Source organism: Anarrhichthys ocellatus, unplaced genomic scaffold (assembly GCF_004355925.1).
Source record: "Anarrhichthys ocellatus isolate YVR2014 unplaced genomic scaffold, GSC_Weel_1.0 scaffold24, whole genome shotgun sequence".
NCBI lineage: Eukaryota > Metazoa > Chordata > Actinopteri > Perciformes > Anarhichadidae > Anarrhichthys > Anarrhichthys ocellatus.
This window is the reverse complement of record NW_022280054.1, coordinates 9,566,401-9,593,093: the sequence shown is the minus strand read 5'-3', so window position 1 is coordinate 9,593,093 and position 26,693 is coordinate 9,566,401. Positions and strand designations below refer to the sequence as shown.

At 42.2% G+C, this 26,693-nt stretch overlaps 1 protein-coding gene across 1 annotated transcript in view; it reads right to left on the bottom strand.

Moving 5' to 3' along the window:
• The window catches only part of igsf11 (immunoglobulin superfamily member 11), an 87,682-nt gene that overhangs the window by 51,965 nt on the left and 9,024 nt on the right, over positions 1 to 26,693 (bottom strand). Inside the window, exon 2 of the mRNA XM_031860469.1 lies at positions 11,763 to 11,792. Within this exon, the coding sequence (XP_031716329.1) occupies positions 11,763 to 11,792 (30 nt within the window). The remainder of the gene's footprint in view (positions 1 to 11,762; positions 11,793 to 26,693) is intronic.

Genomic DNA, 26,693 nt, shown 5'->3' with positions numbered 1-26,693 from the left:
GCAGAGTGAGGTGGTGAAGAGAGAGAGCAGAGCAGAGTGAGGTGGTGGTGAAGAGAGAGAGCAGAGCAGAGTGAGAGCGACAGAAAAAAAAAGCAAAACAGTGAGATTATCCGTGGCCTTCTAATCCATACTTTATAATATTCTCGCCCAGAGCGAGGAGAGCATAAATCTGCCATATGACAGTCTATGGGAACACTTAGCAGACAAATGGACAGAAGGGAGCAGAGGATATTACACTGTAGACCATGATAATCTGTCTCTCTCTAGATAGATAAGTATGTGCTTCCATATGGGTGTAAAAAGCATGCAAGAGCACATGTTCCGCTATTCTATCACAGGCAAACTGTGACTATTCTTTAATTGTGTGTCAAAATATGATGCCCTCCAAGCTAAAATAATACAAATTCAAATTTTTTGAAACCAGCTGAGCTAACAAGATCATGTCATATTTCTAAACTGAAGACAAAGAACTGGGGTTTATTACCGAGACAATCCCCTCCCATTGAAGGACCATCTGCAAATCAACCTCGCTGTGAATCTGGAAATGTCTTCGCCCTCCCGCTATCCGCGTCCTCACCACGAGGCTCGCTACCATTTACCTTAGCCTCATACTCGAGCCACTGAGTGCTCCGATGAGAGAGAGAGAGAGAGGGGTTCTATATGCATCACCAGTTTGCAAACCAAAAAGTGTATCCAATGTCTTGGGGGCGCGGGAAGAAGATGAATAAGAGTGGCGGCATAAGATTGGCTCTATATATAGCAGGTAATCTGTCATCTCATTTTTGTCATCGCCCTTCCCCTCGTTTGTGCTTTGAGGAACGAGGCATTGGTGTTCAAAAGATCAGAGGAAGTAAGGAGGGAATCTTGGAGGCTTGCGGAGAGGAGAATACGGAGAGAGTGTGTGTTTGTGTGTGTGTGTGTGTGTTGGGAGGAGGAAGGAGGGATCCTGCGCTGAGTGACTGATGACTGCTGTTTTTAGAGTCCCAGTTGCAGCAGGCCGAAGTCCAAGCTGAATAGTTCACAAGACAAAAAAGTAACACTGTACATCTAACACTTTAGTTTTAAAAGATTTCCGCTGATTCTCATCCTGCGCTGCAAAAATTTCATTTCCTGTCGACCTACAACATCACTGGTGCCGCAGTCAGATATCTCTAAAGTGGATATTGTTTGAATGTCCTGTCAGATCCTGACAGGTTGGATTCTCTGGCAGAAAGATCAGTTAGAGACACAAACGGGCGCACACACACACACACACACACACAAAAGCAAACACTCTGAGGGGAAAATGCTGAGGGGTCTTATGAAGCTCCGTCTGATGAGGTTCGCCTGGTGGTCACTTCAAAGCAGAGATGAAGGAGTGGATAAAAGACGGAGCACAGAGACGGAGGGGGGGGGGGGGAAAGAAGGGGAGGAGGAGTGAGACATGAGGCAGGATGAAAAGATGGGAGGAGAAGGGGGGAGAATGGGGGGGGGGGGGGGGGGCGTGGGCCAGATGAAAGAAACACAGAGAGGGATTACTCTGCAAAAATAAAATTCAAAAGAGGGAAAAATATCTGCGTGGGAAATGTAGCAGGACACACAAGGATAAAGGAACAAAAAAAAGAAAAGTTGTTCACATCAAGATGTTCATGCTCGCGCACACGCATCACAGCCTCACACCCGGAGAGATGAATCTGGATGTTTCTAAATTAACATTCTGAAATATCTAGACCCAGATGAGAGGTTTGGGAGGCCGAACCTCTCCGCTCTGCGCAAGTCCCGACTAAAGCAGAAACTTTTTGCTGAGAGAGAATCCCCCCTGCTCTCAATCCAGAAACTCTCTGATGAGTAGCTATGGTAAAACCTGCAAGCACGTATATGGGGGGGGACAGTGAGCTACATGTAGCTAGCTCCATCTAGAAACCTTACCCTGAATAATTCAGAGGTGTAAATAAAATATATCCAGTGGCCTTCACCTCAAAAAAAAATGTGAAAGAAGATAGCTGCCATGCTGAGTAATGAGTTCTTCTCTCGCAAATGAGTTCAGAAATGACACGCAAGTGGATGAGTACTGTAATATCAAAAAAAAAGGCCGTACCTCAAAATTCAGTTATTCACATTGATATTCAAGGAGTGGGCTGTGTCGCTTGATTTAAAACAGTATATTTCATTTATATAGCTGCCTTTTCATATGACGGTAAAACATGCCATCTCTCCCGAACTGCAAGAAAATCATAACAGCAGTGATTTCAATGATGTCCAAAAGTGCTATTATCGAAAAAAAAACAATAACTGGGAAACATTGTTATCCAGCTGTGGGTGCTCGGCAGACGCATTACTGTCCTTTGATTGTCCCCGGAATAACAGATGATGGCAGAGCGTTTATTGCTTTTCTCCGGCACTGAAGAGTGCAATATTTCCTGCATAATGCATGAGCGCCAGGACACGGCCCAAATCATCCCCAAAACAAATAGCCTCATAATGAATGGGGCAGCGAGCCGTGTGTGCGTGTAAGATATCAGTCCCTCAAATACATGACGGACTGCCACGCTGGCAGATGGAAGGTTACATGGACAAGAAATCAAAGCTGTAATCAGTCAGGAGAAGATGAATAAGCCACAGCTCTTTCCCTTTTGTCCCACCGGTGCTACCGTGTGAACGATACAGTGTGGTGCAGTCGTCAACGCGAGTGCCAAAACTACAATACAGAGTAAGTAGAAATCAATACGCGCTCCAGCCTATTCCTCATCGCTGAGCCTATGATTATGACAATCACGCCAGGTGGTTGAAGCATGGATCGTGCTGCACTGCTGGCTCAAAAGGGGCTCTTCATGGCACACAAAAACCTATTTTTATTTTCAAAAGGTCAATCAATATGAAAACTGGCTCATTTCCCCTGGCCACCCTCGTCTTTCTGAAATTATGCAATAATCTCTCTTGAATGGGTCTAATGGGATGGTGAAACTATCTGAGGCACACACTGTACAGTAGCACATCTGCAATTTAAATTTTAAAAGCAAGGAGAAAAAGGTTACAGCAATTACAGTTATTTTACATTAGACTTAACCCAAATTGCATATGAAACCTCCGATCCACAAGCAATTATTTCTTCCCTTTATGTAAAAGAAAGCTGCTGTTCAAAGACATTAAGTCATTTTTAGTCAGACTGACACAGATGGCCACACAATGGGCCTTGTGCAACCACTCATACAAAGAGATTAGTTGTAAAGTGGCTTGTTCGAGTGATTTAGGAGAACTTTCCACATTCACCAATTTTTTCCGTATTTCGTATTTTCAAACCCGATTTACGAGGGGTCCAGACCAGAGTTATGCAATTTGTCTGCTGTTATCCAAGCCAAATGTTTTACTAATGGATTGTATATTTTATTACTTTGATGCAATTTAGAGTTTGAAAAACCCTTTTCAAACGTGTATGAATGTGTATGAATTACACTACATAATTGTGTTGACATTATTATCCTGTTTGCAATTCAAATCAAAGCCCAAAGATAACAATTCATTTAATTTGGCTATCGATGCTATTGTATATTGTAACACTACAACATAAATTTGAACATCTCAAAGTGCATAATGACCCCCTCTGTTTGCAGTCATCGATCACCTTGCTGTGGCAAGACGTTCTTCATGTGGAAGCATTTTATCTTTACTGCAGTGACACTGCGACCCTCAGGTGACACAGCATTAACAGAACTCGTTAGCTTTACCCATTCCGTGACTCAGCAAGTCCGTTAATTCTGCTGCTGATGCTGTTGAAAATGATGCTTTCCTTCATGGATCTCTGAAAGCATGACTTCAATACAGGGCACATGGGACAGGACGCATAGCCTTACATGGTTTCATCGGGCCGTTAACTATGCTCATGAACACACGCTCATTCACGCATTCATCATGTTTACGCTGGTCGTACTGACGAGGCACACTCGTACACGCTCATCGTACGAAAAAAAAGTAAGAGAAAGTTACAAAAAGATAAGAATAGAAAAATGTTCTTGTATGAGGTCCACTATTCTCCATCCTGTCCATACAGCTTTATTTCAGGACCCTGTGTCCTTATGTTTGCACTTGTCTTGGTGCCCAAATACCAAGGTTGAGAAACTTAAAAGATGTTTCCTGGTTGAGCCCTCAGAGACAGACATCTGAGGACAGCTGCCTCCCCTCTCACCTCCCCCCCCAATCTCTTTCACTCCTTGCCTTCCTCTCTCTGTCAATCACAGACAAACTTTTAACTCTCCTCTTCCAGCCCCACCTCTTTGAACTCACCATATTTCCTCCCCATCTGTTGTCTGTCCTAAAGCACTCTCACTCTCCTCTCCTTCCACACACACACTTTTTTCTTTCATTTACTTACAATGAATACTTGTTCCATTGAAGCAAATGGGTCAAGAGTGTAATGTCAGTAGTTAGTCAGGCAGATAGGAAGACAGCCTTTGTGTATTTGTGTGTGTGTGATGTGTATCACACTGTAGCTCCTATTACTCTGACACAACACTTTCTAAATTTGCCGCCTGACACGAACCACTGCCTGAGCCTCTGGGCCTGACCTCACCCAGCATGTCACCCTCACTTTACACACATCTCAGTTTGGAGCTCAAAAGATATCTCAACCTGAAAATGGAAAACCCCAAAACACATCCTCGTCAGACTAAATGATCCAAATCTCGCTGTGACGTCGTTTTGGGTTGAAAATCTGTAGCTGATATATTTTATACTGCGCAGACGAACTCTGAAAACATGACTGACCTGGTACAAAAATATATATGTCTATATATTGGAACAATATAGGCGAACAGATTTAAGGTTTGATCAGACAGTAAGATAGCAGCACAGCCACTGCCCTTGTGAAAGAAAAACTTTGCCATGGCCTATATAATGGTAAGACCATACCAAATTGCCACTCCCCTTTGAACTTAACTCAAGTTTGTATCCAGCAGGTCTCAGATACTTGAAGGTGCGATGATTAATGGTAGCATTGTCGACGGTAATGAGCAATGGGACGTTAGCTGTGCCCTTTATATTCCGTTCCTGTGGCTGGCATCTGCCCACCTTACACATGTAGAGAGAAAGTAGTCCTATCCCTGGCTGGAGGGCAGAGCAGAGAGAGCTAACACATTTTTATATTCTTGGCACGTCATGCGGGAATATAAGAGAAGAGAATGGAAGGGAAATTAGAAATAGAACAGAATTTAGAACTCAGTGTTAGATTCTCTGTTGTGCCACTTGCAGAGAGTGAAAACATTAATACCACAGTCCTATCTATATGACGCTACCTCTAGCAGCCATGACAGTATGCAGAAAGACTGAAGATGGGGGTTATTGGCATCTGTCACTCGCACGTCTCGCGGTACAGATATATTTCTATTTTATTACATTGCAGGTGTTAACCAGCTAAGATACCACAAAGTCATGGCCCCAGAGTCCAGCACATATCTCCCTGTAAAACCACAACATCTTTTTGCTCAAACGCGATATAACATGTCAATTAGTGAGCTTTAGAAGTGTTAATTAGTGTTTAGAAGTCCCGACAGAGCCAGGCTCGCTGTTTCCCCAAGTTCCAGTCTTTGTGCTACGGAAATGAGAGTTAAATCAATATTGTGATCCAATTCTCCTCAAGAAAACAAATAAGCATATTTTCCAAAGTACCAAAGAGTTCCTTTAAGTTCAGTGCCTGTGGTTACATTGAGATTACGGCATGGATTCTTTTTTCCTCATATTTCACAATATAAACAACAGATTAGATATCCAGCATACCAGTGTGTGTAAATAGCTCCTGTGCAGCGCCAACTATGAGGACAGTGAGTGCAAGGACAGGTTCATTTAAATTGGACATCTGATCACGCTGAGACCCTTCAATAACTGTGGCACGCACTGTTAATTCCATGTGGTGTTTGTTTCAGCTTTAATAGAATTACGATATTATAAAATACATTCTACAGAACTGCCAAATGAACTTTACGGTGAGGTAAGAAGAGTCAGGGTTCCTAGAGTACATTAAGGTCTGATTTCATGTCACACTGGTGGTAGAGCCCACTTTCAGCAGAGCAGTGAGCTGCTTGGAAAGGTGCTAGTGTGTCCCTGTGTCATTTCACTCATGCTTCATAGCCCTGACCTCTGGCTGTCTCATAAACAGAAGCCTTGGAAACTTTGTGTGTGTATGTGTGCGTGTGGAAAGTGTCAGAGAGAGTATGAAAGTGAGAGCGAGATGAGTGACGTCCGGTCCGCAGCAATCAGCGCACAATGACGCACACTGCTGTTTACTGTAATCTACTGCAGCACCGATTTCCCCGAGATACATCATTACATTACATTACAGTCATTTATAGACGCTTTTATCCAAAGCGACTTACAATTCAGATTCTATCACAATTCTATACCGTCAGCGCAGCTACAGGAGCAATTTTGGGGTTAAGTGTCTCGCTCAAGGACACATCGACATGCGACTAGTGGAGCCTGAGCCGGGGATCGGATCTTCTGATTGAAGGACGGCCCTGCTATCCACTTCGCCACAGTCGCCCACCCACATCATGACAGAGACAAGGTGCATTTTCATAAAGCAGTCTCTCAGATGTGTTTTACTGGAGGTCACAAAGTGGTCAGCGTTTAGAAACTGTTACTTTTACAGGATCTTGAACTTGTGTGATTATTTGGTTTGGCGAAATGGAAAAAAATATTTGTCATCACTAAAACAAAACCTTCATCCAATAACCAGTATACAGTACATATATTATTGTCACCTGTTACTTTAGTTGATGTTGGACATGAATGGGAGGTCAAACTGGGGCTGCCACCTTCTGCTGTATATTCGTCTTTCCAGATAATCTTTTTTCGACACCTTAAAATGACACATTTAGGAGTTAATTATCGACTTACCCGTTGCCTTATCTTTGAGTTTTAATGAAGTTAGAATTCATTCAAAAATAAGATCATTACTGTTTATCTGAATTGGACGTTATTCATGCATTTATCTTTTCTGAGACTGAGTGCTGCAACTGTCTGTTCGCATTGCTCAGAGGAAAACCCTGTTTAACATCTTTATCTGAGCAGCCAGATTTCTGAGCGCTACAAAGAAGACTGATCACATTTCCCTCCTCGACAATGTCCCACAGCAACGCTTAATTGTCCCAATTCTGAAAACGACATGTGTTTGCGTTTCCCTGTCAATTGCTCTCCTCTCGTCATCTAAATGACTGCTGGTGATGACATAGTGTGAGATTTGTATCCTCATTCAAAACCTTTAAGTGAAGACACACATACTTGAGAACCTGGTTCAGGTCTGATCTCTTACAGTATTTTTAGTTGTCTAAGCTTAACCCATGGAGTTGGTAGATCATAAAACTGTCATATCGGTTGATTTGAAAAGAGTCATACGGGCAATTTTGGAAGGCACCGGTTTAATAACTTGTTGCTCCAGATTTTGTACAGTCTTGCACCAAATTCCAGATTTTACAAGTAATTTTAAAGACTTACTTGACTTACATCCATAATTTGGCTCCGGCAAACTATGCACTGTACCCACAGTGTACCCACACTCTTCTATCCTGCAGCAGTTCACCTCCTTACAATAGACCTTACAATCTAAATCTAAATTTAAAGCTAAAATGTATTTTTACAAACTTGCATTTCTGCAGTAGGTGTTCAACCCATTTGATGTGATGTTTCTCTTCTTTTTAAACAATGGGAGCCATCTCCGCAGCCCTTTATTCCTCCATGCCTACTGCCACCATCTCCCTCTTAACTTCCCTATCCCTCCATTGTGCTCGGATCACATTATGTGAACTCTCATTACAGGGGTGGTAATAGACTCTTCAGCACTAAGATCCTCTTCATTATCCGTCAACTGAGGACTACATCTCTAAGCTGATTAGCCCAACCCGTCTTTTCAGCATTTCAATTAGGAGCGTTTTGAATAGTCAAGCAGATTGCATGACTCATATTCGTCACTGACATTTTTAGAGTGCTACTCAGTGTTAGAATACATGTAATCCAAGAACTGCATTGCAGCAGTGAGGATATATAGAGCTACAGAAGAATAACATCGTGGAGGATTTTAATTTTGGACGTGCAGGGGAATGGCTATCAACAGAAATTCAAGGCAATTTACAACAGCAGGGAGGTATGTTTTGGCATAAATGGCCCAGCTGGCAATCATACTACTGTCATACACACATTGAGTTTGTGCCGTTCTTAAGAAAAACGACAAGACAAATAAAATATTTCAAGGAGCATCATCATTACCATTTATAACACAAGATTATGTCTATATTAGCTTGAGCCTGTCTGCTCTCAGAGGACTGTAAAATGGACATTCTGAGCGGCGTAAAGAGAAGCTGGGTCTTTAGCTGCCACTTTAAAAAGCTGCAGCCTAAATGCCCATGGGCTGTGAACACCTACACGCTTAATCTCACTGTTCAACTCACTCTGTTCATGTCGTTTCAGATGAGCTCGCAGAGGAAATGTCCCACGTAGGGGCCCTTATGTTTGGGAAAGAATGACAGAGGAGGAACCGGAGAGGAGGAAATTGAGGGAGAAGAGCGGGTGGACGAGGTTGTGACTCCTAGTGCCTAATAGATTTGGGTCAGATGACGAGGATATGATCTGCTCAGGGCCGTGTGTGTGTGTGTACACGTGGGGTGCATCGTTGTGTGATGTCATTACAAGTTGCGCCAAAACACGATGATCTCGGGGTATTATCGGTATCTGTTTAAGGTATCCGGCTTTATCAAATACCCACTTGACACAGGAGTCACCACTGTGTTTTATCATTCTGTCTCTGTCTGACTCCCGCACACACACACACACTCACTCACTAATCCATTCAGTCATTGTTAATCCAGCTGTGCGCTGGTACAGAGATATGCCGTACACTGCTGACAACCATGTCACTGAGGTGCGGATGTCATACCTGTCTGTACTTTGGTTGCTAATGTTGTCCTTGTTGTTACTGCTGCGGCACCGCTCTCAGGGGGAACACACATCTGAATCCATAACAAATGTTGTACTCTACCTTGCCCATTATAGCACAATGTCTCTCTGTGGATATCATCAATGTCGTCAATGCATGTACCTTTGCTCTAAGTGTTGTCGTCATGTTCTCAGTTGTATTCATTTGACAAAGAGCTCAGCCTCACTCAGAGCATCAGTCTGAGAGAGGAGGGCAGAGGAAATAAGTGATACAGTCGCACACACTTTCTGCAGTCGTCATGTACCATTTGCCAGAGAACGACTCCAGCGGAGCAGCTGAGAGTCGAGTGCCTTTTCCCAGGGCACCTTCCTGGTACTTGTACAGGAAGATCAGAGCCATTCATATTTCAAATGTGAGCAGATAGATCTTTTTACAGTTGTGATTTCAGTCCCAAGTCCCTTTGCATAACATCTAAACCACTGTTATACTGTCAAGCTCTTGTATTTTCACAAAAGATCACAAAATAACTTGCTTGGATGCTTGGATCAAGAAGTGTATGACGGAATAAAATAATATAATCAATGTTTCATCCTTGTGAATTTATCTGTTAGCTTTCAGGGTCTCTGAACAACTAGTTTAATTGTTATCCTCAGTTATAAACTGCTTAATCTTTTCAAAAGGTATTGTTAAGCAGTATGAATGAGCTGGCAGCCTGTAACAGCGTAAGATGTATCGCGTTTTGTCAGCAGCATGACCAGCAAAAATGAGTTGGTTGTCGTTTCTGGCTCCACCTCTTAGTGACTTCCAAGTGAATCAAGTTACAAAATAAGAGTGTAGATTTACACATTTACACAAAAATGTATCCTCATACAGCAGTTCATATTATATGTTAAAAGTTATTTTTCATTTTGTGTGCATTTCCCACTGATGTCACTTGTTACATACATAAAGTATTTTCAAAATAAACTTTCGTCCTCACAGGAAACAACTTCATTAGCTTTAGGCAACACAACTTCTTGCTTAAGTTGAGGAAAAGACTGTAGTTTGTGTTAAAACAACTAGGGAAGTGGCGTTACGCGAGTGTGGAAGTTGCATGACTAATAAATCGACGTTGTGACTTCTGGTTTCACTCAGGACACGAACAGTGGTCTGCTTGACGATAGTCCGGTGTCCTCCTTATGCAGCTTTTGTTGCTTTGCATACTTTCATGTTTGCAATTACATCAAATAAATAAGAATTGATTTGATGAATATTTTTCAGGTAGTATTGATATATCATTTGGCTTTCTAAAACTGGTATTTCAGTATTTTAAAGCTCATGATGCTGCATTGACTTCCTGTTTACATAGTTGATTGCTTTTGATTGGACAGTGCTACAGATGTTTTTAAGCAACGGATTTACACTTTGCCAAGACATTCCTTAAGTTTGAATTGGGCGACCCAATTTAGTTAATCACCAGTTTGAAACCAGCTAGTGGTTACGAAGAATTTAGGAAGGATTTAACACACAAATTTAGTGATGGATTTACAAACAGCTGGTGCAACCCACTCGTGATGAGCATTTATGCTGAAAGAATGTACACATAAAATATAGCTCCATAGAGTCGTAATGGAGTTGATCTAAAGGACTTTCAAATTGGAAACCGGGGGGTATAGTCTGTGCTCATGAAGCCCAGATTAGGATTTGACAGCTTGTGGAAAGTGGTTGGCGTGGGCGTATATGTGTGGTCAGAGAGAAAAGTTGTGAACTAGAGTGTGTAGAGACATCCAGAGATTTAAAAGAAGGCCAGACGAAAAGCAAATATTAGGAGGAGGAGATAGAGGAAGACATCATTGAAAAATGAATTAAGACCCATGAGAAAGAAGGAGCAGTCTGATTGGGATTAAGTGGAGGAAGGAGAAGGAAGGTGATGGAGAGTTAAAGCTTGAATATGAGAGGAGGAGTGGCATCAAGATAAAAAAAGATGCAGCTGCGAGGGATCATAAAATATAGAGAAAAACAAGAAGAGGAAATGCTACAGAAAATAAACTAGAGCGACAGATAGAGGAGAGATACTGAGCACTAAAACGTAGTAGAGGAGACAGCAGATGGTGGGGATTATTCTGGACTAAAATACTCTGGGATCTACACAGGGAAGGCCGCAGACATAAACCGTTGCAGACTCCATCTGCCAGAAATAGACCAAAAAAAGCTGTAAGCCCACCATCGGCATAATGATCAAATGCTGCCTAGATGGCAAAACCCCCAAAAACGTCATCCTAGACAACACCATAAATACGTTTTTAAATCTCAGGATAGAAAGAGTGCTGATGTTCTATTAAGTCAAATCAGTTGGGAGAGACATCCTGTCGAGTCATTAGCCAAAGACACAGTACATGCAAAAATACGCACAGCAGGGGACCTTTTAAGACATTTGTATCAACCAAAAACTTAAAGCTAAGCCAGCATTACCATCTCTCGGATGGCATTTGTGTCGAGACATAACGTAAAACATGAACAGGTACTAGTTGCATTCTTTTCTTTGCAGCAGGTGCGTGTGTGCTGGAGTATTTCACTATGTGTTTGTGTGTGATTATGGCTGATACCATAAGACACCCCTAATCCACATTTGATGTTCGCCATGATTAGGATAACAGGCTGCGCTAACAGTGTGCGCATGTGTGAATGTGCAGAGAAAATGACAAACTGGCCCACAAATCCCCCCAGTAATGCCTCTATATCCATCCACACACAACCTGACCACACATAGTTGCAGATACAGTCTAATGCCTGCCAATCAAATCATCCCATCTCCCTCCGCATGCAGAGAGAGAAAGAAAAAGAGGAAAGAGATCTAGAAGTAAATTGAAGACTTTTGTCTTACCTTTCCCTGTGTGTAGATCGAACCTCGAACCTGCAAAAAAAGGATAAAACATAATTACTGTTGTGTTCTGAGCGCACATACGTGGGGCTGAGCAGATCATACAGGGAGCTGCCGCACTGATGAAGCAATTTAAACATAAAATCAACAACAATAGCTTTGTGTGCAGGCAGAACCCACACACCAGGCTCGGTTTCTGTCAGCAGCTTTTCTCAACACTCCTCTATAATTGCCTATTGAGCCGTGTCACTCAAGACTTGTACTTTATGTTCCTACAACAGCAAGTAATTGTTCGTACATTGTAGTCTCAGTATTAGTATTAGCTTGGCAAACATATTGACTTATTCCATGTGTGTTTGAAGGAGAGAGACACGTGTGCATGTGTGTTTTATCGACTAATTATCTACGCTGACTGGGGACAGTTAATTCAATCCTTTCGTGGCACTGAGCATGAAGTAATTATTGTGTAGGGGTGCATATCCACCAAAAGAAGTCAACATCCACATGTGCTAAGTACATAACGTGTGCGCACACATACTGAATGCACTTCTGTAACAGAGACAGACACACCACAAGCATTTCTCTTACACGCCTGCACACACTACGATACACCCGTACCTTGGATTGCAAACAGACACCAAATTGTTGCATCATCACCTTGTCTTGTGAGCATTCGTACAAAAGCATTGGACATCTTTCCATCACCATCAGCTGCTTGACAAGAGCATGTATGCCCAAACTAAATTTCTCCCTCAATAAAATCAGATGGCAGACGGATGTGTCTCCATTGACTTGCATCTGACAATCATCTTACTGCCATCTTCATTACAATTGGCCTCAGTCAACCTTTTGTGACTTCTGCTTGGGTGCACCAGCATGGTAGCAGCAAACAATGCTTCTTACATTTCATAGGTATCAAAGAATAAAGTCAGTTACAGAGATTACTGCCAGTGCGAGGGCACATTTCATACATTGTTACAGTGCAAAATATGATTAATTATTTCAGCTCTGCACTAAGAGGTTTGGTAATGCTTATTGGCCACAGAGGACATCACAGAAAATACTTTGTAGATATGTTTGCATCTTCATTTTGATACATAATAAATTATGGATTCACTGGGAATTATAATGAATGTTTTATACGCCTCCCAGTGCCAAACTGTGCCCACCAAAAAATCCCCAAAAAGAAAAATCCCCAAAAAGAAAAAACTCTCCCCAATTTCTTGAAGTACTCAAGTTTGCCTGGATGAAACCATTTCATATGGATTCTCCTGGGAAAGACAAACATTTAGCTGCATCTCTTTGCTTTCCTAAATCACAATACTGTCTCAAAACCAGACTTACTTAAGCCATACCAGCTGATTTTGTAACACCAGGAAATAAACTATTTAAACTCTAGTTTATGTTCTCTAATGTCATGCAAAACACATGCTTCATTGTCGTGCACTGTTACAGACTTGTGAAAAGAAGGGACTCTTTGTTACGATAAGTTCTGTGCCGAAAACCTTTAACTCACTCAGGCTGAACAGAGTTCTGCAGGAGGCCTGGAAGCAACGGGAGCTGCCGCGGCATACAAATAAGCTTTACAATCAGCTTCTGACACACACAAAGGCACTTACATGCCAATGCTGTTCATGTGCAAGTTCATTTCTGAGGTTTTTTTTAATCCAAAAAAATGTGCACAAAAGATGTTAAATCACAGGATTAAATCTCCTTTAGCCCTACCATAAACACCCCTGTGTATATGTCCTTATGGTATTTGACACAAGTAATGTCTCAGTATTGCTGTTTCGCGTAACCTATGCAAATAACATTTCGTAGAGAGCCGAGTGCATATGATCTTGGAAACATATGCGCTTGCTCAATGGAGAATCCTATTACACCCTCTTTACGTGTGACAAGATCAAATCCAACAGCAGCAGGCCAAACTCCCTAGAAAAAATGCTTTGTGCTTGTTAAGGCGAAACCTACGTTTACAAATTTGATTCCAAGTCAACGAAAGGTTCTCAATGATGTATTCAGTGGTGGGAAAAAAGAAAAGAAAAACGCACAGAGAAATAATTGCCCATATTTTCAGCATGAGCTGGCTGTGAGGGCAGAAGTGGGAGGCTGACACTTCGCCTGGCTGATCCTTTTCAGTTGCAGATGTTCACGGGCCCATCAGCAGCAGGGCTTAACACTCCATACGGCTAAAGAGTTGTTGACGGTGAGGAGTGATCATTTCATCATTTGTTGAGCAGTGGTGCCTGACCACTTACATTCAGATAGGGCTTTCAGGTGGATCAAAGGCTCAAAGGAAACAGGGAAGGTGTGTCAAAATAACGGGAAAACAAGGGCTGCATATGCTGTTATTCTAACAACTGATAAATTGGATATACAGACAATGTCCCTGCTTCAAATGACCTCGTTGGAAGAACAGTTGGATAGGCCTCTCAGGAATATGAGCAATCAGCGACTATCGACACAAGAAATTATTCTAAAAGAATGACAAGTAATATCTGTGTGACTGACTGGCAGCCAAGAACAAAAAGAGCTCAAATAAACATTCAACCTGTGAGTAACAGACTATATAGCTCCCTGTCTGAATGCCATCACACTCCGTCTTTCCTTTGCTCTAAAACGGTGTGATTAGTCACTGCCTGAGTCTACCTCGAGCAGGTTGAATTTAATCTCAACCTCTGAGGCACTTTATGAAGAATTTCAAACCATTACCCAAGCTCAACAATTGGTGGTGGCTGCCAAGCACCTTCAAGGGAATGTCAGTTTCCATGGAGACCAAGCCACCCCCTTACCACAAGTAAAAGTCAGTAAAAGCCCATTGACGAGCACATATCACAAACCTCTTTTACTGTCTCTTGTGTACTGCCTCGCCCTTTCTTTCTCTGCCTGACATCAATGTTTGTGTTAATCTATACGTCTTTGAGGCAGATGTTTGAACTGAGGAAAGTGTTTGTCCATGTTAGTAATTGCTCATTTGCAGTTTCCCCGGCAGTTTCCCTGGGACTCTGGAGGTGTTCGTGGGAAGAAATAGAGAGACGTATAACATTTAAAGAAAGTTAAAGAATAATAAACTAAGTCAGGAGGATTAACGCTCAGAGTTAAGAGGAGATGGAACCTAATAAATAAGAAGTGTTTTTGACAGTGGTTGTAGTTGGCCGTTTAAAACTACTGTAATCACTATTTAACCATTAAGAATGGATGGAATGACTGTGTTTGTGAAAGGCGTCACTCCTGGAGGTGGATGTATAAATGAGCAACGGTTTGCCATCAACTTTCATTGTGACATATGTGAAATCGGGAATACAGTATGTCCGTGTTGACAGCTTGTTTCTGTTGTCCAGGGGATGAAATTGGGCAAAATCACACCAGAGCTCAGCTCCACTCTGATGGAACTCAACTGAATCTTCTTCAGTATAACAGTATTGCCAACTCTTTCAGACACTGACCAAACAGATGTGGAATGAAGGCTCCTTGTCTTTGACTTTATTAAATAGCTGAGGCCATCACACAGCAGCAGGATCGGTACTTGTGTCTTCAAATTGAGAAAGGGGCTGTTCGCAAGTGAAAGTTGTCACTGGCAGTGTATTTGGGAATAGGTCTATATATTTGGAGTGTTATTATTGTCTTCTGGGACTTCAAGTGGAATTCATATCAAGGGTAGCCTCATCCAAATTACCCAAAAATAAATATAATATAAAAATGAAAATGTTTAAATATATAATATAAAAATGAAAATTTTTAAATATAAAAATGAAACTGTTCTTGCTTCACCCCAATGGTATCTGGCTATTTAGATTCAGTGTTAGATGCAGGTGAGCGGGTGAGCGGGTGAGCGGCGACGGCCAGGGAACTGCCGAACTAATGAGGGAAGTGGGAACAGGTGTATCGAGGTGTGGGGCAGTCCAGTGATGGGGAAAGTCCGAGGGCATCTGGTGGATGGCTGGAAAAGGGCAATGAAGGGGCCTGGGGAATAGGGAATGTGGCTGTAGAGGGGGGGGAGGCCGGGGGGGTTGTGACAAGTGCAATAATTGGAAGGAAACAAATCCCTCTTTAGTTTTGCCTGCATTCCTGAGGTTACTATTTGAGCTGTGAAAACATGAGTTTGACAGTTGTATTGTTAATATATGAGTACTATAATAAGTGAAATACCTTTAAATAGTCACGGTGAATCAAAGTGTATGTCCTGCATTGGTGTCAAGGTAAAGATTCACTCCTTGTAATCTAAGGGATTAAATCTGAATCCTTTAAGTAGAGTCAGAAATGTGTCTTTTGTTCGTCTGCCTCACTGACAGTTTTTATTCCATCTTAGCGAGAGGGAACAAGTAAAGGAAGAGAAATGCTCAATGAATGCAGCTTCAAGGAAAACAAAAATGTGTCTCCCAGAGGCAAACCTACACTCTTCTCTCCTGCCAGCGTGTTCAGCCAGAAGATGCTCACCAGGTAGCGAGCGGCAATGATGGAGATAACATGCCCAAACAGACTCCCTCAGGAGGCGCAGCATTTCCTTAAAACCACACAAACTGCATCTATAAAAACACATCCTTGGCATGCATTCACACATGATTTCATGACCCACGGTGTTCACACCTGATTCTCTCCCCTCCTGAGTCTTAATCAAGTTGTTTGTTTCAGAAAGGCGTTGTTAGTTTCATCTTTCCTTTGATTGTGTAGGTGTGAATGCCTCTGAGTGAGCGTGTGTGCCCGCTCATGTGTGTGCACACTGTCCCTGAGAGTATTGTGAACACATTTAAACGCAAGTAACAAAAACCCCCTCATGACTTCATCGCATTGATCATTTCCCATCATCAGCTCTCTTTGTTATTGGGGATACAGGTCATGACAATGCAGCGGAGAGGGTGTTAAAAGAGGTTTTCTTTTATGGAGAATGATTTGTTTGTTTTGCGTTCCAGCTAGCTAGTCTCCTGGGCCCTAACCTACATTACAGCACAAAGACTATTAATCATTGATGATCAGACCTTTTAATATTGCTCATATAAAATGTATCTGCACGTGATTAAACACATGACGAGCTGTGTTCCAAAGCACTGCGACACAATTTTGAGGTAAAATTATCAAGTCTGTTTTGTCAATTGTAATTTGTTTAAATGTGGTGTGATTTGACCACTTTGAATGCTGGTAGGAAACAAATGATCTAAGTACCCAACATCTTGAAATGTAAGTAAAGCCTAGAAATATTTCTAGTAACATTATGGAAATATTTCTGACACAGGCATCAAAGAAACATTTCAAATACGAGAAGTGATGTGTTCAAAATGTCTCATTTAAAAAGTAATGAGCCACCTCAGAACTCAGAAGCTCCTTACAAATCTCATATCTAAAGCAAAGGCAGAATAATCGCATCCAGACCTTCTTTAATACTGAGGAGAGAAACGTCTCCAGAGGTCAATTAACCCGGTATGTGAACTGAGAACTCTTGGCGCGGATGTCTAATAAGCCAATATAATAACGACACACTCACACAGTCACACGTGCACATATACGAGCGCATGGTGTAATCTCACACACACGCCAACAGGCCAAGATAATAGAGCCAATGTCACAGAGACACTTGCCAACATGGCCTCACTCGCACAAAGGCCTGTTTATCTCCCTCTCTATTAAACTCACATACACTCACACATACTGTACATATACACCAAGCAGACTGCCGGCCTTTAATCACAAGTCATGTTTTAATTGGAAAAGGTGTGAAGGAAAAAAAGACCGAAGTGGCTCAGTCTGGCACAGATACATTAGAGCGCGAGACTGCTGGAGCCAACTTAGTGGATCCACATATGCTTTTATCAAAAGGTCATTTTACAGTCAATTTGTCGGTGGAGGTATAGATTATTTTTACATTCTCTCCCAATCAGGCCTCCATCACTTCTCAGAAGCCAAAACAACATGGTAAGCTTCTTTCTGCAAAGTAGTTTTCTGTAATATGACTCATGGACTGAAATGAATTAAGCAAAATTTACTGCAGTAAACTGCTAGATTCACCTTTTTTCATCCCTAAATTAGCCTGGAAATGTTTTGATGACATGCAAACAGTTGAAGTCAGGGATCAAATCGCCAACCTGGTGGTTAGAGTACAACCCGCTCTACTGGGCCACAGGCTCCCATTACCCTGACCAGTCTAACAGCACTTCTAAAGCTCATAAAAGAACGTGTTATATGTCAAAAACCAAAGCATAAGAACGATATGTTGTGGTTTTACATGCAGTTACAGTATGTACCTGACTATTTCATGGCCTGTCACAGGTGCTTTCAGCTGTCCATTCATTACTGTGAGGTTGCCAGGCAATCACCAGACACTCCAGTCTTTGTGCTAAACTAATCCCTGTTTGGTCAGATTTACATTAAGCTTTATCAGAAGTGTTTTCAAAGTGTATTTTTTTCAGTTTTACAAAAGAAAAGGCCTTAGTGGTTGGTTTGGCAAATGTATATCTGATTAATTTCCCAACCTCCAATAAAAAGAAGCGCACAACCGCTTCCCTAAGCTTTTCTGTGGGGACCATCCGCAAGAAACGCAATAAGCGTATTTCTAAAATTGTCAAACAATTCCTTTGAATTAAAATGACATGATTTGGAAGCAGAGAGATTATCCGTTATTCATTTTGAAATGTATTTCCTGTTGGACTTGTCTGCTTCTCCTTCATTGGCCAGGTCTCCTCTTTCAGAAAGGTTTCTGGTTCTCGATTTAATTTTGGATAAGTTAAATAACTTTCAATAAAATTGATAAAAAAAAGATCTGACTCAAAGCTAGTTCCGTGTTTTATTCCTTTTTATTTTGTACTAGCTAATCCTAGAGGGCCTTCAGAAGCCCACTCCATGACACTCAGTTCCTGAGGCTTTAGCCCACAGTGGAGCCATTTTCTGGGTAACTGCATCTGTCTTAAACACGCTCAATCACACAGGCTTCATGGGTGTTATCCGTCTGCCCATTTATACATATTAAGTGCGTGTAAGCTGCATGCAATCTCTCACAGATGCAAGTCGAAGCATTTCAATGTTGCTTGCAGAAGCAGTTTAAAACACAGTACACACATGCATGAACACATCCATAAAAGAGCCCCCACACCCCCTCCCCCCAAACACCCACGCACACACACAAACACAAATATACCTGCCCTGACACACACTGATTCCCTGCAAACACAGCTTTACAACACCTCAGGTTTGCACTAGCAGAAGGAGTCATGCTGTCGGGCCCCCTCGGATATTCATGGCCTTAAATTGGTCCCAGTGAGATGTGAGAACTCAGACCACAGGGTTGACCTCTAACTCTACGCTCGCGTTTCAAAGAACTAGTCTGTGTCAGCTGGATCAATACCCCCAACAGCAGCTAGAGACCCAGCTCCGATGTAGGGAGATTATTACTAGAGTATTACTGGGCCGATAATGATAATGGCAAAGGCGATCTGCTTGGTGGTTCTCCTCAGAGCACAGGTCTGATTCTAGGGAAGGTTTTCCCCCTGTTGGTTGTTAAAATTGTCTTGGGAATTGATTAAGGAAAGCAGATTCAGGTCATCTGTTTTTTTAATTAGTAGCATGGTCAACACTTGATACAAGATGGATTTCCCCTTTTTGGAGACAATTAATCAAAATATCAGTCAAATATACCTTTATTCAAGATTAATTAGGAAATAGTCAATCAACTTTCTGGTGCTATCATCAGATCTGGGACGCTCGGGTGAAGTAAAAAGCGAAGTTGTCAACTGATCACCACCTGGTGGTGACCCTGGTGGAAAGAGCACTTTGAGGAACTCTCCAACCCAACAAACAAGCACTCTGTGGCTCCGGACAGTGTCGGGCTGTGGTGGTTCCCTTTTTTTAAAAAGGTGTGCTTCAATTATTGGGTTATCACACTGCTCAGCTTCGCTGGGAAGGCTTATGCCAAGGTGCTGGAAAGGAGGGTCCGACCGTTTGTCGAACCTTAGATCCAGGAGAAACAGTGCAGGGTTACTAGAGGGGTCACGGGAGTGTGCTCATCCAGTCTACATACGTGTTAGGTGTACTTGGAGAAGGCTTACGACACGTGTGGGTTACTGTGGTCGAGAGTGCAGCAATCGAGATGAGAGTCAGCACCTCCAAGTATGAGCCAACGGTTCTGTGCTTGAAAAACGCTATGTATAACTCCCTTTTTGGTTAGGAGTGAGTTGCTGCCCTGAGTGAGCGAGTTCAAGTATCTCAGGGTCTTGTTCAGGGGTGAGGAGTGAGGGTTAAATAGAGCTTGAGATCAACAGTATTTTACTTGTTTAAAGCCCAAACCATGATGTTTTTCCTTAACTCAACTGGTGTTTTTTGTTTGAATCCTCACACTAACCACGTATTTACTGCGACCGAAGTGGATCATAATAATTTGACGCGCTGGGCTACCTAGTGTGTTAGAAAATGACGGCAAGAGGTTTTGACCCAGCGTCAGAGAGTGACGAGCTGAGAATGAGAGGAATGGGGGTTGAGATTAACGTCAGAAAAATTGATGGCTGGACAAAATTGGTGATAAATGTTGAGCTTTTGACCGTACTGTAAGACATTTCTGTAATCGTACTTAAAATTAGATTGCTATTGTAGAATTCAAGATTATTTCATAAGTATCTAAATCCAATACATTTCTGAATGGTGTCTTTCCATCTCATTTCTTGCCGGCTGCCGAGACACCAGTACAGATGGACTGAATCGGGCCGAGGCCAGCAGCAGTGTCTGTGGAGCTAAACTCCTGGTAAATTGTGCCAGCGCAGAACCGCACCACGTTGGGGCCTGGCCGCTGTGTCGCTTGAGTCCTGGCAGAGAGAACAGGGCCCCACTTGTTTGGCAGAGGCATGTTGACAGGAAACATAATGCATTCACATGATAATGAGCCAGTGAGTACATGTCCCCTCGTACGGCCCTGCTTTCTCTCCCTCCCTTAAATACAGTACACGTCGTTTCACAGATAGGGAGCAAAACACACACACTTTTCTACTGTACGCTGACACAAAACACACACACGTAGTCACACAAACATGCTCGCTCAATCACAAACCGCTCAGTGTCTGGTGCGGAACGGCCTGATCGCTGGTCTCATCACCAAGGAGACCGGCACTAAGCGGGCGCCTGGCAGAGACAGACTGGCATTTAGCATTTAGGACCCCACAAAGCTTTCAGACAGAGTATACAGGCCTTTTTCAATGAAGAGAGGGAGGCAGAGAGAGATTAGTCATGTGGTCATGCAGAGAAATGGAGAAAAGAGGGGGAATGAAATACTGTTTGACAGTCACATTAAAGAGCAGGATGATGAAGAGAAAGATTGGGGAGCAGAGACCAGGATAGCAGCAGATAGAAGACGCAAAGAATACAAGACTGTGGCTACGAGGTGGAAAAGCAGGCAGGTGGAGAGAAATTTTTTTCTCTTCTGTTATATTCTGACAAGTGCTGTACAGCGCTGACTAAATAACTGCTGAGAGTGAAGTTTCTAATTAACATAAAACACCTCTGAGCGTTAAGAGGCGCATGTGTGCTTTCAGCTGACGTCACCAACGAAGGAAGCTATTAATACTTGTGCCCACCTGAGTCTCCAGCAGGCGAGGGTGAGAAAATGCAGCGCAAATGAACGGTAAAAATAAACTTTCTTTCTCTTTTTTTCATATTCATTCACAACTCCCCAAGCTGGGAATAAAGAAAGGAAATGAAAAGAGGGGAAATCAAGCCTTTGGGTTGTCAAGAGCCCTCTGCCCTCTGAACCAAAAGCAGAAGATCAAGGGATGGCACGGAGAGAACAAGTGTTAAATGGTTTAAGAGAGAGGGATTTAGACTATGGTGAGTTCCAGATGTTTTGGAGTTGGAGAGGAGAGGCCAGATGACTTAATACTTTAGAACTGGATAAAAGCTGCCACAATAAAACAGAAACAGAGGGCAAATTAATTGTTTGGCAAATTGAACAGATAACTGAAAGTGTACGGTGTCAAAACAGCCTTTCTACAGAACTTATTGTTTTGTATAATTTTCACTGACAACATATCTTTATTTGTTTTCCCGCAGTGTGCTCTTGCAATACAAGTACTTAGGTTAGGGAAAGATCTAGAACCTGCATGTCCACTCACCCTGCACTGTCGGAGGGACCTCTTCACCCATCCTGAGTCCTGCATCTCCTCACTCACTCTCAAATTCTCAGGTCTGTCATCCTCCGACCAGGTGTGAAATCTGTGTGGCTGATTTGTTCTCTCAGCTTCATGCTCACCTGTCTATCAGTGAACTGGTCTCCAGTTATTCTCACACGCACGTTCCTTAATAGTGTAGCTCTCATTCTCAGTGTCTGCGATGCTTTGATAACCGGCTAGGGAACACTGTATCATTTCTGCCTCATCTCATCTGCACGGCCATATTAATTTGTCATTGTAATTCAAACAATGATTAATTAAAATTAGAATTAAAAAAAAAATGTTCTCGCTGCTGTGCGTGGCGTTGGTGGAATCCATTAGAGTGGCTGCTTCCTCTCTTCAGTTCAACCTGTATTCATGATCTTTTATCTAAGCAGGGTTTTATTATAACAATGGTGAATAGCGTCTCATGCAGCATCTGATGGCAGTCTCCATGAGCACTCCTATTCCTCGTTTTAACAAAGAGTATTTTTTCCCATTGTGCTCTAATATACATCTCCACGTCTCCCTCATCACCCAGTGGTACAGTAATAATGATGCGCTCTCTGCCCGTCTCACACCCACTGTTAAAGCATAATATAACCCTATTCTGCTTAATTACAATGTACAATAGAGGGACAGCCACACATTCAAACCTGGCCATTGGAGACCCACATTCCAATGGAGAAATCATCCCCAACATTGTCCAATGTTGATAACGCACCCTCAAGCCGAGTACAATAGAGTCACTGATCAGCTCATGTCATCGTTAAAACCCTGTGTTTCATCTCACAGCTTTAATTACGGGAAAATGTCAACCGTTTACAGGCCAGAGAAGATGGATCACTTGATATTCTGCCATTGATCATGAGAAATGATTATGAAGCCTTAGAATGCAACTCTGCGTGAGAATACTCTGTCCTGCTCTCTCTGACTGAGCTCACCCTTTCCCCACCCTGCGGTTTCTATGTTTGTCAATATTATAAAATACAGTTTGATCATCTCAGCGCCCCTCCGCCATCTTTACTGACATCACATCACTTTGGAGCAATTACAGTGAACTGTAATTGCACATCATTGTTGCTTTGCCATAATTACAGTTGTGATAGTGCACAGGGAGAAAACGACTTAATAGTCTTTAATTACCCCAATTGACTAGATGGTAGCAAATTGGATTGTTTGACATTGTATGGATGTGTGTACATCCTGCATGGGTGCACATGTGTGTGTGTGTGTGTGTGTGTGTGTGTGTGTGTGTGTGTGTGTACGTTGTATATGGGAACAGATGACAATAAGAAAATAACCGCAGGAGACTATTTGTAGGAACAGCAGGCCAAAAGCATACCATCACCGTTTTCAACCACCTTGATCTCTGGCACAGCACACACACTTAATGTTACTTTAGGAATCTATTTAGAATCACTCCTAATGACTTTCAATTTGTTCTTCATGCATTCATAATTAATGAGCTATATAATCTCTTTCATCCAGAATTCTTGGACAGACTTTCAATTAACTGATTATTTCAAGAGTAAACTATGCTAACCATCTCCACCACCACTAAAATCTGTCTTAAGCGCAATCTTACAAAGGCAGTGAAGGATTTAAAGCTTTGTTAAGATTCCAAATCTGATTTAAAAAAGATAAACGCGGGTGTGCCGCAAGGTTCATTCCTAGGCCCATTGCTATTTTCTATTTACATGTTATGTGGTGGGGAAGTTACTAAATTATGTCCATAATCATGACTTCATTTTTCACAGCTTTGCCAATTATACCCAAATCTGCATTCTAGAGAGCTGGAAGAACAGCCTCTGCTACAAGTTTTGCAAGGAAACAAAATTGCATTCTCTGCATGTTTCATCAACAGTCACATATTCCAATGCCATGTTTTCCAGACTACCAAGCAACAGTACCAAAAACATTTAACTCGTACAAAAAGCAGCTTCAAGAATATTAAATCAAATCAGAATTTGGTCACACTGCACACATTCTGACCTCCCTTCCCTGGCTCCCAGTTTGCACTAGATGTGATTTCAAATACTGCAGCTTCTGCTAGCCTATAAATAGCAAACAAGCTCACACAATCATATTTATCTGATCTCACCATCCCATATGTACCCTGTCACGCCTCCCGATCACAGGGTGCTGGCTGGCACACTGTCACCGACAATCAAGAAGAAATTAGCACGCAGTGGAGCGTTTCCTACCAGGCTACATATCTTTAGAACCGCCATCCACTCGGGAAGATAAACTTGTGTAAATCTTCAAATCCAAACTGCTGTTTATCTTTGGAAAGAAACACTATCTTATTTTACTTTAATATAGAGTAGTACACAGAGTCATGCTTCAAGTGTATTTGTCTCTCTGCTAGTCCAGACACCATCATGGACGGTGGTTTTACAGTAGTACCTCACAGTGGATGCAAAGTCCTTTAAGAGATTCTTAAGGTGTTGAACACTGCACAGACATGCAAGTACTTCAACACAGCAGTCATCTCCTTCACACATCTCCAAGTGGATTTTGATGTAGGAAATGTCCTGACAAAAACGGTGAATAACTGAAATGTGTAAAATGTAAAAATAAAAACAACTACATTGATATATACAGTAGTTTGAATGGTGTTGAATACAGTGTATAAGTGTGGCTTATGTGTATACTATACATGTGTTTGCACGCGGGGTATTGCTCTTGTGTCACTGAACTGATCAAATAAAGCCAAAGCTATCTATAAGCCAGGGTCACAGACCAAATGACAGTCATAATCTGCAGCAAAGCCCGTCTTAGCAGATGATTTGGGCCTTGGCTCAATAGTTTACACATTGTTCCATATTCACAAATCACCTCTTAGTGGACAAGCTGGCTACGGATCAGCAGCCGCGGATCATCAGAGGAGGCAAGTGAGCAAGTCACAGCCTCCCGGGTCATATAGAAGCAACAAGGTTTTAATTTGGTGATAATACAATTACAGCAGAGGAAAATATATATATTAAATACATATATTATGAACCTCACATCACCTCACTTTCTCTTTCAAGTGAAGTCACAAGGACACCCATGTAGCCTATTTCTCTTGACTTGCTGAGAGATATTTCAGCTATTGCTGGAATCATTTAAATGATCATGTTCCATCATACAAGAACTGTATATTTTGTATTATTCCAGCTGAGAAAGTAACTGTATATGGTTTGTACACTATATATTACACTCTACACTTTAGTATTAGAAACCAAATCATTCACTAAAATATACAGTCCATGTTGATTTTGCCATGCAACTGTAATGTTAGAGAATCAAATAAGAAGCAAGTTAAGGGTTTTTAAGGCTTCTTAAATCTGGGTTTATGTTGAGGTGAGTACCTTTAATTACAGGAAACTTTATCATATTCAAGAGTGTCATGACAAAAGTCAGTGTATTTCTCCAAAGTTGGTTTCCTGAATAGAGTGCTTCTGTGTCTCCACCCTAAGCCCTCCCCTCACTCCATGTCATCTGGGACAAAAGTGCATGGACGGACATTCCATTATTGTGTTACGCTTATTTAAAGCTCCTCCAATAGCTGGGATCTACTTAAAAGGCTTTTTGTAGGATAGTGGACAAATAGGACACAAACACAACACTACTATCTGGCATTATCAGTTAAGTCCGTGCAATATCCTCGTGATATGAATGCCTGTGGGAGGGTGGGGTGAAGGTTCTTTGTGTGTGTGTGTGTGTGTGTGTGTGTGTGTGTGTGTGTGTGTGTGTGTGTGTGTGTGTGTGTGTGTGTCATTATGTGTGGGTGGGTAGGTATATCCTTAACATGTGTGTTTGTGTGTGGAAATTTGGCCTTTTCACATTCTGGCAGAACTATCTAGGGCCGAGTGGATTTGCAAATTGAGCACATTACAAATACAAAGCAGTGTGCAGCGTACTGGACAGTGTTTCCCTGCCCCCACCACCAGTCTCCAGGCTGTCAGGGAGGGCAACCAGATAAGGCAGTAGAGGCAAGGATTAAGAGTTGAAGGGGCCCAGCAGCATATGGTTCCCCCTGATATCAATGCCCCTGCTCTCCTTGCTAGACTAACACCGCCTACATGGTTGCCATGAGAAGCAGGTCTCACGGGATGGAAGAAAACAGTGGTCATCTTATCATTTTTATCCAACCATTAACTTTAAGAGTGCTCTCAACAAGGCTTAATGGCCAAAGTTAAACCGACATGTGAAACATAAGTATATAAATAATAGTTTCAAAAGACAACTTATTATGCAAACTGTGAGTAAGTCTGAAAATTAAAGGTGTTTTTGCCTCAGGTGTCTCCGTTTGTGCATGAGCATGTCCCACACTTGTGCACACAAATGGGCAAATGAGATGCGTCTGTGTTGGTGTAGGCATGTGCATGTATTGCAAACGTACTGTATGTCTATGAGATTAGTTTGCAAGGGCATCTGAATGTCTGTGTGTGTGTGCACGCAACTGGGCAACTGTGCGTTCCCCAGTTTGTCAAAGCCCCACCTGTGCCCCCTCCTGTTCTATTGTAGATAAAAAGCAGCAATGTTAAGGTGAAGTCTGCTGTAACAATGCACAGATGGGATCTCTCATGCTAGCCTCTCTCTCTCTCTCTCTCTCTCTCTCTCTCTCTCTCTCTCTCTCTCCGCCTTAACGCGCCATTCTTCCTGGCTGTTCACATGCATCAGATTTGACATGCTCATTCGTTGTTTGCGAGGACAGAACAAGCGGGGACCACTTTTCAGTCTCACCCTCATCCCTGGAAAGTCATTTGTGTGTGGGCAGAGTGTGTTGGAGGACGGAGAAAAAGAGGCAGAGAGAGAGAGAGAGAGA